General features: G+C 45.0%; 2 protein-coding genes across 7 annotated transcripts in view; both read left to right on the top strand.

Moving 5' to 3' along the window:
* The first annotated feature begins 91 nt into the window (after positions 1-91).
* LOC133144583 (hyccin-like) lies at positions 92-6,724 on the top strand. Of its 4 annotated transcripts, none has more exons than XM_061267394.1 (8): positions 103-452; positions 1,760-1,810; positions 2,400-2,506; positions 2,604-2,720; positions 2,887-2,974; positions 3,603-3,765; positions 4,038-4,378; positions 5,250-6,724. In XM_061267394.1, the coding sequence occupies exons 1-7, from the start codon at positions 309-311 to the stop codon at positions 4,337-4,339; spliced, it is 972 nt and encodes a 323-aa protein (XP_061123378.1). In that variant the 5' UTR covers positions 103-308; the 3' UTR covers positions 4,340-4,378; positions 5,250-6,724. The 4 variants fall into 4 exon arrangements, with proteins under 4 accessions (XP_061123380.1, XP_061123378.1, XP_061123379.1 ...); XM_061267395.1 differs by having other exon boundaries at positions 104-452; positions 4,041-4,378; XM_061267396.1 differs by lacking the exon at positions 2,604-2,720 and having other exon boundaries at positions 92-452.
* A 236-nt stretch (positions 6,725-6,960) lies between these two features.
* LOC133144584 (hyccin-like) overlaps positions 6,961-13,956 on the top strand; it is a 27,206-nt gene continuing 20,210 nt past the window's right edge. For all 3 annotated transcript variants that reach the window (XM_061267401.1, XM_061267400.1, XM_061267399.1), the window contains exons 1-2: positions 6,961-7,124; positions 8,228-8,316. In XM_061267401.1, coding sequence (XP_061123385.1) covers positions 8,250-8,316 — 67 coding nt within the window. In that variant the 5' untranslated portion in view covers positions 6,961-7,124; positions 8,228-8,249. The remainder of the gene's footprint in view (positions 7,125-8,227; positions 8,317-13,956) is intronic.

Raw genomic sequence — 13,956 nt, 5'->3', positions numbered from 1 at the left:
GCAATGACATCCAAATGAATAGAGACGTCCACGCCCCCCCCCCAATCACAATCACGCGCACGCCTAGTCACGCTGCTCGCCAACCCGAGGTGCGCCGTGCTGCAGAACAAGTGAAGTGTCTCGTTAAACGTGCGCGCGACCCTTCAACCGTTGCAGCTGCACGGCACGCCGCAGCTCGGCTTGAGGCGAAAGGTAGGAAGGAAGGAGGAGACCGGGGAGGGGAGGGAAATGGCAAACTGCCACCGGCGACGACGGTGCGCCTGTTGAGGAGCTCCACGCGGACACACGCTCGCGTCCGGCTAGCCGTCATGGACGACTCGGAGCCCGCAGAGGACGGCCTGCTCGCGGGTTTGCGCTGGAACCGGAGCGCGCGGGACCAAGCTCAGCTCAAGCACAAAATCCGGGACCTCCCGGGACTACTAAAACACGGGCTGCACCTGCGGAAGAAAAGCGTGAGTATCTCGGAATGTGGAGCTCCTTCCGCGTTTGATGCTTGCACGTTCCAACTCAAATTATGCGTGGATCAAGCAGGTTAGTACCCACGTCACGACTTGTCCCAAGCGTGACCGTCGCAGGGGGAAGTGTGCATGTATGCGCTTTGCTCCATAATGACTCGAATTGCTGTTAAGACACCACCATACCTTCGCACTCTGGTAGTCAAGGCAACCACCTTCAGGTTCTATTGCACACACAAAATGATCATGTGTGTAGCACATATATGTCGATTCAATTAAAGTGTCAATGAATTCATCTTCGAGCATGTGTGAAGAAAACCACAACATCCATTCATCATTCGCTGCCCACGCATGACAGTTAAAATGACGTGATAAAATCATCACCGAGGGTCTTAAATCTTGCTGCAGGCGCATCTTCAGAACGCGGCAAAGCGCCAATACAAAAGCTTGAGTGTGTACTACTGTAAAAAAAAAAAGAAGCAGACTTTGGGAACGCTTGTCGCTCCCCAGTCATGAGACAAAGAGATGGAGGGATAAAATCGAGCGAGGAGGATGTGAGAGTCTCTCAGTCTGCTCTCATCACTGCTGAAAATCAAATCTCTGATCGGCAAAGTGGATGCGAAGTCGCCGCTGTGATGTTTTCGACTTCCTCGTCTCTTCTAGTGTTAACGGGTACATTGGTCCCTCTGTCTCCATCATGTTCTCCTTTTAATGAACGCAATTAAAACCATCCCTCCTCAGCTCACTTCACTCCCTCTCCGTCTGTCACGCTCATATCCGTGTCATGTATATTCATTGACTTTTTTTTTTAGATCCATGTGGAGTGATCAAATTGGATTTTTTTTTTTCTATTTATTGTCAGTTGTGCATCCTTGATGCCATTGTATGACTTCTCAATCAGTTTTATGACCGGATTTTCATTTCAGTGTGCCAATAAAATCAGTTGCCGCCATAATAATCCCTAAAGATTAAGATCCTATTTCCTGGTATCATGGGTGTGCCCAGAGCTTTACAACATGGTGTGATGGTGATACATATTAAGAATTGTATTGGTCAGAGAGTAAAAGAGTGTCCTATTTCCTTGATTTTAGGTCAGATCGTCATCTTACGCACACACACCAAATAAAAGCTGCCGTTTTGAGGAGTGAATCACAAAAGAGGCGGTTGTTGAGGTTATTGCATTGTAAACACTATGACTAATGTGTTGGAAAAACTGGTCTTTCTCAAATTGGAGTTGTGTTGACTCCGTTTGCACGTGCGTAACATCTCATAGCAGCGTGTGTGTTTGTTTCGTTTTTGAACAGCAATCACCTGACACAATCCCCGGACCAAGTGCTGGGCCGACGGTAAATAAGGTGAGGGCTTACACACACACACACACACACACACACACACACACACACACACACACACACATTCACACAGCGATGATGTCATGAGGTTTGTTTGGCCTCAATACAAGATGAGCTCAGTGCTCATTTTCACCTTGGGCCTCATTCTAGGCCATTTTTACAAATTGCAGCAACACAATGACCTGCAAGGTGAGTCCTTTTACAGACATATTGATTGAGCATTGCTAATCAATAAACAACGGTTTGTTTGGATAGCAATGGCAACACTGCAGCCGAGCGTCGTGTGACATCCGCCTGTTTGACTTTGACTCAATCCAGACATCGCTCGGCTGCGTCAAGCGGTATCGGCGATTCTGTTTTACAGCGACAAGAAAGCTTTTAAGCCCTGCTATGCGTAGCTAAAGTAAACATCCTGTTTTCTCGAAGTGTTCAATTTGAGTAGGACCTGATGAGATTTTTCACCAAATTTCAAATGTTTGATGTTTTCTTGCTCTTTTTTGTGTCTGGCATTTACTGACGTTTTGTTCCAAACTAGTTAGCCTTTGATTACATATGAAATCTTTTCAATTTTGTGTTTTTGCATGTGTCTCAGTCATGCTCCCAGAGTTTTCCCTGCGCTGGCCGTGCTGTGAGAAATGGTTTCCTTTCCCATGGACCGTACCCAGCTAAAGACAAGATACATTTGGCCAGAATCATACGGTACACTTTTTTTATTTTTATTTTATGTCGCTTTAAGGATTTTGCCCCAAGCAGTCGGCGAAAAATGATACGAAGATTGTTCTGGCCTATTCTCCAGAGTGTGTATATGCGGTTACCCGCGGCAACAGATACGGCGCTATAAAGGTATTAGCACACGGATGACGGTTACATCAGAGTTCTTGGTTCAGCTCCTCACAGGGATACACTACGCATTGTGAGTGTACACACAGACGATCAATTTTACGCTCTGTTTATGTTGGCGCACATTCCCTTGTCCGTTTACATTTTCTTTTATTTATTCAGATTGCCTTTACCTGTCACAAACTGCCTGTGTCGAAATCTCTTTCTTCTACAAAAGTCAGACGATTAATATTCAATAGGTGTAACGGAGAAGCGGAACTCGGATCCAAAGCTTTGGATGACGTCCTGTATCGGGCCCAGCTCGAGTTGTTCCCGGAAGCGCTCTTGGTGAGTCCGGTCGTAAATCGTAATTGTTGTATATGTCGGGGGTCGGGGGGGGGGGGGGGGGGGAGCACACGTGAAGCAAGCCGCACATGCTGGCCGGGATATTGGCATCATACGCGGAACACTATGCTGTATTGTGTCGCTCCGCGTGTCAGACTGCAAACTGTGCGTAATGCCGCTAGATTATTTACATGCTTTGCACTCTGCTCTGTTTAGCTGTAATCCTCGTAGGGGGAAGCAGATTGAACCTAAACTTGCAGTATTACTACACCAGTCAGGGTGCATTCCTCCACAATCGTGAAAAGACATGATTTTTAGCATGATTTGAGCTTTGAAGTGAATGACACCCGAATGAAGTGGCCAGCAAGTGGACGTTCCCTCCATCATTGGAACAAAAGACACATTGTCCCGGGATTGTGCCCTTTTGGATTGTGCTGCTGCTTCTGCTGCTGCATGTTCCTTTTAAGGACGTGTAAATACTCGGTGGCCTCTAAGAATTTACACTTTCGCTTAGGAGAAATAGGATTAGCGTGTAGATTGTTTGTATTAGAGTCACATGTTGGCTGGACTTGTCAATAATGCTTTTCTGATGATTTTGAATGGCAAGGGACTATTGTGCGTATTTGATCAGGTGGGCAACGCCATCAAGTCGACGCAGCAGGGCGCGGCTCTGAAAAGCAACACCAAGGAGGGTGCACGTAGCATCCAGGTGGAGATCACACCCACCGCTTCCAGGATCTCTCGGAATGCTGTCACGTCGCTCTCTATCAGGGGCCACCGCTGGAAACGACACGGTGAGATGTCAGATGAGTGTGGGCAACCAGGATGAAACCTCTGGATGGATGGTTTCTGTCATTGTGATATTCATACATTTCCATCCAAATGTTCAACTCCGTTGCATATACTTTCATCATATTTTTTCTATTTTATTTGGATCTTTCTGTTATTGCTTTAATTCTGTTTTGTGTCTTTTGGGTCATGTGTGCCTGCACACATTGCCCATTTTTCATGTGTGTGCATGACATGGATGTTTGTGTGTTGTGCAAACCTTCCTGTGCCCGACCAGCAGAGTCCCAGGAGGTGAGTGTAGACAGTGAGGCCGCGCCGGGGGGCGTGGCCATCCCCGATATCAGTGTGACGGGCGTGAGCAGCGAGCGAATGCCCAACGGAGAATCCCTGCGAGCGCGCTCCGACGGCCGCACCTACCCGGACGGCGAAACTTTGGGAGGTGCCTCCGATGTCAGCCCGGAACCCCGAAGTCATGAGTCCAGCATGCGGGGGCAGGAGGTCAGGAGGCAGAAGTCTGTGAGGCGAATGCTGGAAAACGAGAGTTCTGGGTCGGCCTCCATAGGGAAGAGCCAGCACTAAGTTCTTCCTTCCCCTTGCCCCAATCCTGGGGTAACCTAGGTAACTGTCAGTGGGTGCGTCGTGGTCTGAAAAAAACCCTTGATGATTCTTCCCGCTTTTTAACCAACCCTTTCTTTCACCTTTTTGACTCACTCCGTCCCCCGTGGCTCAGACTTCCTCACAATCCGCCGTTATCGTTCCTTCAACTCATGACAAAGCAAGCAAACAGTTCTCCTCACAGATTTATATTATTCACTGTCTATGACATCAAATGCAAATGTTGTGCCTCCTCGACAGCACTCCTGGGTTGCGCTTGGACACTTTTTATTAGACAGAAGCGGGACAAAGATATGCAGGTCTTAATTTAGCACAAACCTTTTCATGACTGATGAATCGGAGCATTGGGTACAGTAACCTGCATTTCTGTTTCCCAGCTTTTCATTGTTGTTCTGTTCCACTACAAATTATTAGCGGCTTAGGATGCAGAAGGACTTGTGTGTTGTTTTTTTGAGTGACTAATTGAATGTCTTGCCTTCTTCACTTTCCCTTTGTGATGTTTCCTAGGCTCACACCCTCAACACTTTCCTCACCTGCCTCTTTTGGGACATTTCACTCCCTCACCGATACACCAAACATGCAGAAAACATTTTGCTGGTAGTGGGAATCTAAAACAAAAGTCTTGGCAGCAGGTTGGGAGAAATCAAGCCTCTCTCAGGCTGTGGTGATGGCGCCACCTGCTGGAAGACAGTCATACGTTTGCCCTGCAGCCCATGACTATTCAGTTTTAACCAAATCAGGCCAGTCAGTGTAATGGCACATTAATGTAGAAGATTTGGACTGAATGTAATGGGCTGGATGGCAAATGGCTTTTGTCCATTGGCCGCAGATTGACTGTTAACTACGCTTGTCTCCCTTTGTGTGACCACCACAGACGCAGTGGATCTGGGTTCCCCGGATGAGCTGATGGATATTTCGGAGGAGACGTCCGTCAAACGTCTCACGCTCACTTCGAGCCAGTCTGTGCCCAAAGCAGGAGCTCTCACCAGCTTGACACGCACGGCCAGCGCCGTGTTCTCTCGCTCTTTTGAGCAGGTAGCTGCCGGTACCACCCCGGCCCCTGGCAACCACACTGCCCCAGAATCTGGCACTTATTCATGCAGCCTGCAGGAGGAAGGGACGGCCTATTTAAACCACACGCAACGTTCGCCAAGTATCAGCGCGCACCTTGGCTCGGACCTTTGAAATGGTTTTATGATGAACCTTTGGATTTGATCCTGTGATTCTGCACCAGTAACCTGGAGCTGTAAGCCATGCCAACCACTAGGGACCACGAACATTTTTTTTTCTTTTCCTTCGCTCCCATGCTCCACTGCGGTGTTGTTCTTTCTGTGCCGGGGAGTTGAAGTCACTTTGCCGATTTCTTTGACTCATTCATTGTAAACCACTGCCATGTCAGGAAGAAATTTACAAGCCTCTGACAATATATACATTTAAAGCGCATCACTAACCACTGTGTGTCAAAGTATTTGGAAATGAGTTGGCATGTGTTGCCTTTGCATGCCTTTTCCATACATTCACCTTTACCTTGACCCCCCCCCCCATGGAAGGAGATGTGTGTGGGTGAGTGTTTTTCTTTTGTGTGTGTGTATAAAAGCTGTTGATTGAATGAAAGTTTAAACCTCCGGATTCAAAAAGAACAATTTTCTTTGCTCCTTCCTCATAGCAATACAAACCGTACCTTCAGTGTTTAGACGAATATATTTAAACCTAAACGACTTTGGTCTAATAACAGATATTTTTATGAAAGAAAAAAAAATCCACATTCTTCCCTAACAAGTATGGAAATCGCAAGTGTTCCATTCTTAATATTTACAGTCAGTATTGTTCTGATGAGCAAGATGAAACTCAACATAATTAGTCCAATGATGTTTTTGACTCTGGTGAGAGGGCTATGAAGTATCAGGGTTTGCACTTGAGAGGCTAATTACATATTTATAAAGGAGTAACTCTCACAGGTACCAATCCCAAAAGAAGGTGTGTTACATATGTCTGTAAGAAAACCTGTGGATTATTTTAATACCTCATTTAGCCACCATGCCAGGTATTTGTAGTATTTCTGACGTCTCTTTCCTTTTCTTCCAAGTCAACCCACCTCCATCAAATCATCATGCTAACACAAAGGTCACCTCCATCCCCAGTGTAAACTGTCGTCTGTGTGCTATTAACGGTTTGGTGTACATAATTTGAAAGGACAATCCATGTGTTTCAGTATGTCAGTTTACAAATTGTGACTGCTTCTGCTTTTGCTGTACATCATATTGTTGTTCTTAAGATGTTTTTACTGGCCTTTTTATATGTCCGAGGATGTGCAGCTCATTGCTTCTGGAAATAAAGTGTTTCTTTTGACTCAAATTTGTCTTTGCTGACTGAAAACTACTATAACTATTAATGCAAAAAAAAAAAAAAAAAAAGTAATTAACTCAACATGTAACGTCTTGGTAGTTTATTGTTTTGTTTAGATACAAAAATAGTAAATCGAAAATGTACTGAAATACTGAACAGTAAAAACACGCAGTTACCTCTTCCATCCACAAGACGGCGACACGAAGCTAGACTTCCTGTTTTTTTCTGTCATGGCTCATTTCCGCTTCCGTGTCCTTGGTTGCACTCTGTGGTATCACGCTGCAAAAGCATTCAGGAAAAATGGCAAAATTAAGTAAAGAGACCAAACAGCGGCTGCAGCAACTGTTCCAGTGTGGACAATTCGTCATCCGATGGGGATTTATTCCTACAGTGCTGTACTTGGGTTAGTATAAAAGGCGTGAAATATGTTAGTCGCTTTAAAACCCGCAGGTCGCAGCTAGTTAGCATTAGCGTGTTCACCCTTAACCTGATTTTGACTGTCCGGTAGTTCAAATGTTCTCGTTGTGACTCCTCATCCGGTCGAAAACTTTCCAATTGCCACATTGGAAACTTTTGTCATCACTTTGTTAATTCCATTCCCCTCATTTGGCCAGTTTGGAGATGTAATTGCTTGAAGGGTTGCACAATTGTGGTGTGTTCTCACTGCCAATAAATAAATCACTGAATGGAAGGCTGGGAAATAAATTTCCTGCTCGACTCAGATATTTTTTTCAGAACCTGACTGATGCTGTCTCAAGGCCAAAATAAAAGTTCATCAAATGCCACTCATACTTATTATATCCACCCCATGTTTATTTGTTCTCATATTTTTTTGTGTGTTTCGTTTAACAGGCTTCAAACGAGGAGCAGATCCAGGAATGCCGGAGCCTTCAGTCTTGACACATTGAAAACATTTCCCCCCAAAATTAACGAATCTCATGCCAAATAAATATTTGATGATGAGCTGTTAAACTGGTATCAAAGGGCAAATGGCCGGTGTTGCAATGCGTGCGTGTGGAAAGATACCACAGAATTGTTGGCATAATTCGAGTGAACTGCTGACAAGGGGCGACACTGATTTGCGTCATCCACTGCTTCTGTGTCAGCGTTTTCTCTCGTGTCTGTCTGTGCATTAAAACTGAGAGATTAGTGGAATTCAAGTCGACGTTGCAATGTGATCAACTGCAATTTTCAAAACCGCAAAGGCTGCAATTTGAAAAAGAAAACATGCGTATATTTATTTATTGAATGACTACCATTTCAGTCAAACTGTTTTCTAAGTTGTAATTGAGGTAGTGCCCTTTTTTTGTATTAACTCATGGTTCATTTACCTTTATTGTGGGCATAAGCATAACTGATTTATGTGTAATAGATGATTATTGTCATAAAGTTAATGTATCGCTTGTGTTTGGTAAATATGTAGAAAGAGAACCTTAAAAAAAATGGCAGATTAAGTCAAAACCAACAATGACATATGTATCGTTGGCTGTTTTTGCTTCGTTTCAGTTTACTTTGGGGTTGAAGAAGGATGACGTGCACCTGCGTCAACAACCTCCACCCGAAGACCACGACGAGTTGGCCACATGAAAGTCAATGTCAGTATATGAAGTGTCAATTTTGTCTGAGATATTTATTTGTTATTGTTACGACATTGTCTCGAAGTCTGTTCCATGTTTTTGTCAATAAATGTCTGACAGTAAAGCCCATAAGTGGCCTTACGATATTTCAGTTTTTCAAATATATATATACGATGTATTTGAATCTCATAAAAAGAGATTTGTCTAGTTCAATCTAATAAGTGAAATTCTCAAAAGACACCTGCCAAAGTGTTATAAATCAAGCAGTTCAATTCACAAGTAAGCAAATAGTTTTATTCATGTTTTAAAAATACATTCCGTTTAAAAAATAAATATAATTATCATGCCTTCAAGTATAAAAACAATAATATGTAATAAATATCTTCTTTAAATAATTCATACGAAGGTTTGCAATAAATAAGGTCTTAGATTCACAATGGCTTTTTTGAATGAGCAATAAATAGGTTATCTACAGAATAAAAAATAAAAAAAACTCAGTGCGTCATGCAAAAACAAATACATCCTCAATCCGTCAGTGGGTTACGACACGTCAGTGCAGATCCAAGAACTTCCTTAATTCACTTCATGTTTTGCCCAACATTTCCGACGGGCTTCCGTGGCGGACGTGACTACCGCAATAAACTAAACATGGCGAAGACCTTGGCATGTTTTCCCCTTCGCCGTTCTTTGCGCCTCAGCGCCCTCTCGCCGTCAACAATGAAGATGTAGAGCAGGGGTCCCCAAACTTTTTCCTGTGAGGGCCACATAACCTTTCCCTTCTCTGATGGCGGGCCGGTGTCAGTTTGTAACAGAAAAAGTGTGACGATCGTAGGGGAGCTTAAAAAATTTATTGTTTTCCAGAAAGCCACACATAACCAAATAACGGTTATTTAATAACCCTTTCCAGGTTCTTTACAGAAAAAAAGTCAGGAAACAGATAATAACACTATTAATGAAATAAATAATAACTAAATAACCCTCTCTGAGTTCTTCACAGAAAAAACAGGAAATAAATAATAACTAAATAACTCTCTCTGGGTTCTTCATAGAAAAAAAAAACATGGAACATTAACTTTATGTTGTGCCATGCACAATCTTAACAGATAAAAGTTCAGCTCAGTTGTCAGAGCAGAACCTCTCTGACACATATGAGCAGTCTCTTAAAGTTCTTGTGTTCCTTCCTTATAATCCTTTTGTAGGTTCCAGTAGGCTTGTAGACACTGCTGTCTTGTTTGTTAAAGTTTGATAGTGCGTCATAGTCTGGAGTAAAATTTGTTGTGGCAATTCTTAGGCGAGATCCGAGGTGTTGGTCCGTTTACCTCGATCTTTGACGGGTAGATGTTGACGTTCATGTGGCTGAACGTCACGTCGCGTACGTCGAGCCAAATTGGCCACTCTCTTTTAAACGCTCGGCACTGTGTTCACCCTGCTTTACTTGGGCGACATTTTAACGGAAGGATTCCAGGGGAAGGTTTGTGGGTGGCTTTAGCGCAAAACTGCATCTGAAAGCTCAGCGCGCAAATTACAAGAATGCTGTCGTCACAGCCCACGCTCTAAATTCGGGACTGATACAAATAGAGCGCGAGTGCGCCATGTCTATACACGCACTTGTGAGTGTGCACCGAGCTTTTTGACACGGCTTCCGGTAGTAAATGCGCAGGCGAGCGCTTCCCCATCTACTGGGGAAACGCAGTCATTGCAGGCAAAATGAGCAAAAAAAAATAGTTTAATAATACAATTTGTTCAGGGTTGGCGGGCCGTATTAAACGGTCCCGCGGGCCGTATCCGGCCCGCGGGCCGTAGTTTGGTGACCCCTGATGTAGAGCTTCCGCAGGATGTTGTGCGCCGTCATCTTTCTGTGGAAAGCATCGGGGTGGTACAGTGACCTCAATAGGCTCTCTTCCTCATTGCTACTCAGGCCTGTGACCTCTTCTGGTTTTCTCATCTGCCGGACAAGAGTAAGCAACACAATGTCAAAATAGGTATTATAGTAACAGCAAAATTCATTTCCTATCCCTAAATTGTCACACTGGCCAACCTTTTGTTTGATATTGTAGAGCAGGAGTTCAGAGTAGTGTTTGGCCTCAGACAGAATTTTACTGCCGGGATATTCCTTCTCCACGTGCTTGAGAAGAATTATGTAAGTGGACAGACCTTGGGCCAGCCTGTGCAGGCAAGCCTCCTGGAAAAAACAAATATCTATTCAATCTACGCATAAAAGTCAAGCCGATGCTAGCAAACAATTATGGAAAGTGTCAGTGTCTGTATTTTCTCCCACCTCTGGTGGTTTTCCATTTCTGGTTCTTACCTTGCTAAAGTTGGAGCTGGGGCAGTTTGCTGGAAACTGAGGTGCTTTGTAATGCTCCAGTAAATGAAAGTTGACATTGTTTTGGAATTCATCATCAAACTGAAATTGAAATTAGTCACAAGTCAGATACGTTTTACAGCCAGAAGAAGACAATGAAGGTGCTTTCTGAATTTCCACTTACAGCTTTCTGGTGTTCTTTAGCGGTACCCAGAACCGAGTCCCAAACATGAGCGGAGGTCAGCAGGTCAGAGGGCGCCGTTTCCTCCTCACTTGAGGTGTCGCTTGATGGCAAGACGGTGGTCGCTTCTGTCAACGGAGCGCCATTGGCTCGCAGTACTAGAAAAGCCACCAAGCCCACCGCGAGAATTTGCGTGTCTAATGTGGAAGCACAAGAAAATCATGAAAGAATGGCAAAAGAGGAAGAAAATTCAAGAAACATTCATCACTGACTTACACATGTTGGGCATGTTGCGTCGAGATTACTCTTGCCTTGACCGCCTGCTCTCGTGGAACATGTCTTGACTTCTCATTGCACAGCCGTTATATATTCTACTGACCGCAGGGATGTCCGAATACCTTCCGGTTTCAATTATATACTGGTGAAACCGATATTACACTCTTTTTTTTTTGGTCCCCCCGCACTTTCCTCTATCCCACGTTGACGAGACATAGTACACGATAGACATACAAGTAAACGACACAATATAAAAACAAGAAGTAGGAATGAGGCAGCAAACCCTCTGAGATGCCACCAGTACGGTAGGAGCGGGAAGCCGTGGATACGGAGCTGCCGTTGTTGGGCTTGTTCGGGGAGAATCCGCAGGAGCCGCACATAACTGTACCTCGCTGTCCCCGCAGGTGCTGTGGGCAACCGGCTGCGGAAACAACAAACTCTGAATCTTTTCAAATGATTGACCAGCAGTCAGGATTGCATTAGAAAATGCCCATTTAATTGTATTGTTATACGATATTTTTACAATGTGACCATGTCAAAAGTCAAAGTCTGCTTTATTCTCAATCCCTTCATATGTCAAGACACACAAAGAAACCAAAGTTCCGTTTCCTCTATTCCACGGTGGAAACGGAATTTCCATCATTTTTGATATAGGTGGTAGACGTCTTCCTAGAAGATAAACGGACGTCAAAAGAGAAATATTGCTTCTTGTCGCTTGAAAGATGTGTCACCTCTCCGTTAGTGTTGATCAAGGTAGTGTGGACCTGGTCTCCGGTTCCCCAGTTGGCCTGTGTCTCCCAGACTAGATCAGAGGGAGGATTGTGGTTTCCGCCAGCACCAGCCGCCCAGATCTGATCACCATGTAAAAGTCATTGAAATATTGAGCACCTTGTATCTGAGATCTTCCAGATAAGATTGATTACCGTGACACTCAGGCCGGGCTTCAGGATGAATTCTGCGGGAAACTTGAATACGATGGGAGCAGAAGATCCAACCTGGTGCTTCACCTGCCAGTTCCCCAAATTCTGATCCTAATAGTTGAAGTTGATCTCAACAGGTTAGTCGTTACTGGAAAATGTGCAAATTTCGTAAGATGTGCGATGTTGCACTGTGACACATCCACTGACCTCATCTCCTATATTGCAGAGTCGGACATATTTGCCGTCCTGGTCCGCATCCAGGGTGAACTGACACCTAAGAGAGATGAGGAGAGAACAAGGCACAGTGCTTCTGGCGAAGTTCAAAGCCTCGCTGTCAGTGTCGGGACGCTTCCTTTTCCCGCTGGCCGACGTGGTCGAGGAGCGACTTCCTGACATGCTTGTCGACGGTAGACTCTGGGAAAAGCGTGTCCTGCGGACAAACGTGGAGACATGAATTGCTATGACAGGAAAAGTTGTGGTATGTTTGTAAGCCACACACACCTCTGCTGCCCGCTTTCAAGCACCTTCCTGTAGGCACTTATCTCCATATCCAGCGCTAGCTTGACATCCATTAGCTCCTGATACTCATCCAGTTGCTGCTGCATCCGCTCCCTCTCTGTAGACAGAGCCTCCTCCAGATCTTTCACGTTTGCATCACGGGCTGCAAGCTAGTGTCAACACAGACCTTTTAAACTTTTTGCAGCTGATACAGATTCTAAGGTCCAAATGATAAATGGTGAAATCGGTGACTGGCGAGCGCCTTCCAGCTGAACCCGACAGGCATAGTAGAAGGTAAAAAAGAGTTCAGGCGATATTTTCCAGCAATTTACCCTGGACTTGTAAGTCTTCTCAATCTCCTCTTTGTAGAGTTTGATTTGAAGTTCATGCTGGCTTCGCATCTCCATCAAGGCGTCGGCCCGTTTGGGTTCATAATCTTCCTGGCGGGCGTTTTCCAACTCCACCATGCGAGACTCGTGCCGGCGTTTGACCTCGCGCAACTCCTACGTGAGACGTGAGAATGACTCAGCTTTATTTTCATTAATTAAATAAGCGAAAGTGATGATAATTGTGTCCGACCTCGGAATGCAGCTTCTTTTGTATCTCCAGCTCCTCTTTGAGGGTATTAATGCGACTCTCTCCTTCCACCCTCCTGAGAGCCTCATCCATCATCCCCTTTCGGCCATTGGCCAACCTGGTCTCGAGCTAAACGTGGCAACAACTTTAACACAATCATCACGGTAATTTAATCGTGATTTGATTCACCTCGGCAACCTGCGTCGCCAGATCTCGGTTTTCTGTCTCAAGGCGACGCTTTCCTTCTAACGCTCTCATCAAAGACGCGCCCTTGGAGTTCAGCAAGGCTTTAAGGCGCCGCTTTTCTCCTAACGCTGTCGACAAAGACCCGACCCTGGAGTTCACCAAGGCTTCAAGGCGACGGTTTTTTCCTAACGCTGTCGCCAAAGACGCATTCTTGGAGTTCAGCGAGGCTTCCAAATCTTTGAGCCTCTGCAGCGCTCCTGCCAGATCGGATTCTTTCTTCGTGTTCCTGAGATGACAGATGTACACATAAATATGAACTAAGATAAGTATAAAGTGTAGCAGTGATAAAGTATGTAAACAGTGCAGGAAACAAAAACAGTATTAAACCCTCGACGCAGTCAAATGTGCTATTTATATTGATGTGCGACTATGGGATGGTTAATTGAAAGTCCAATTGAGCTGCAATTAGTCACGAGGAGGATTTTCCTTGGGGTGTGGCCCCAGCAGCAAAGCAATTATGTCAGCACTAATATCCAGTATCCATTTTGTTGTTGGCATATTTTTGATAAAATGGCCGGGCCTCACCTTTCTTTCAGCTCGTCGAATTCCATCCTCAGCTTGGTCAACTCCGGCTGCAGACGTGCACGCTCTGTGGCCTCCGAGTCCAGAGACGCACGGGCTTTCGCCAGCTCCGTCTCGTAAACGGCCTTCAGGCC

This window comes from Syngnathus typhle, linkage group LG20 (genome assembly GCF_033458585.1).
Source record: "Syngnathus typhle isolate RoL2023-S1 ecotype Sweden linkage group LG20, RoL_Styp_1.0, whole genome shotgun sequence".
NCBI lineage: Eukaryota > Metazoa > Chordata > Actinopteri > Syngnathiformes > Syngnathidae > Syngnathus > Syngnathus typhle.
Note: the sequence above shows the minus strand (reverse complement) of the source record. Positions and strands in the feature narration are given on the sequence as shown.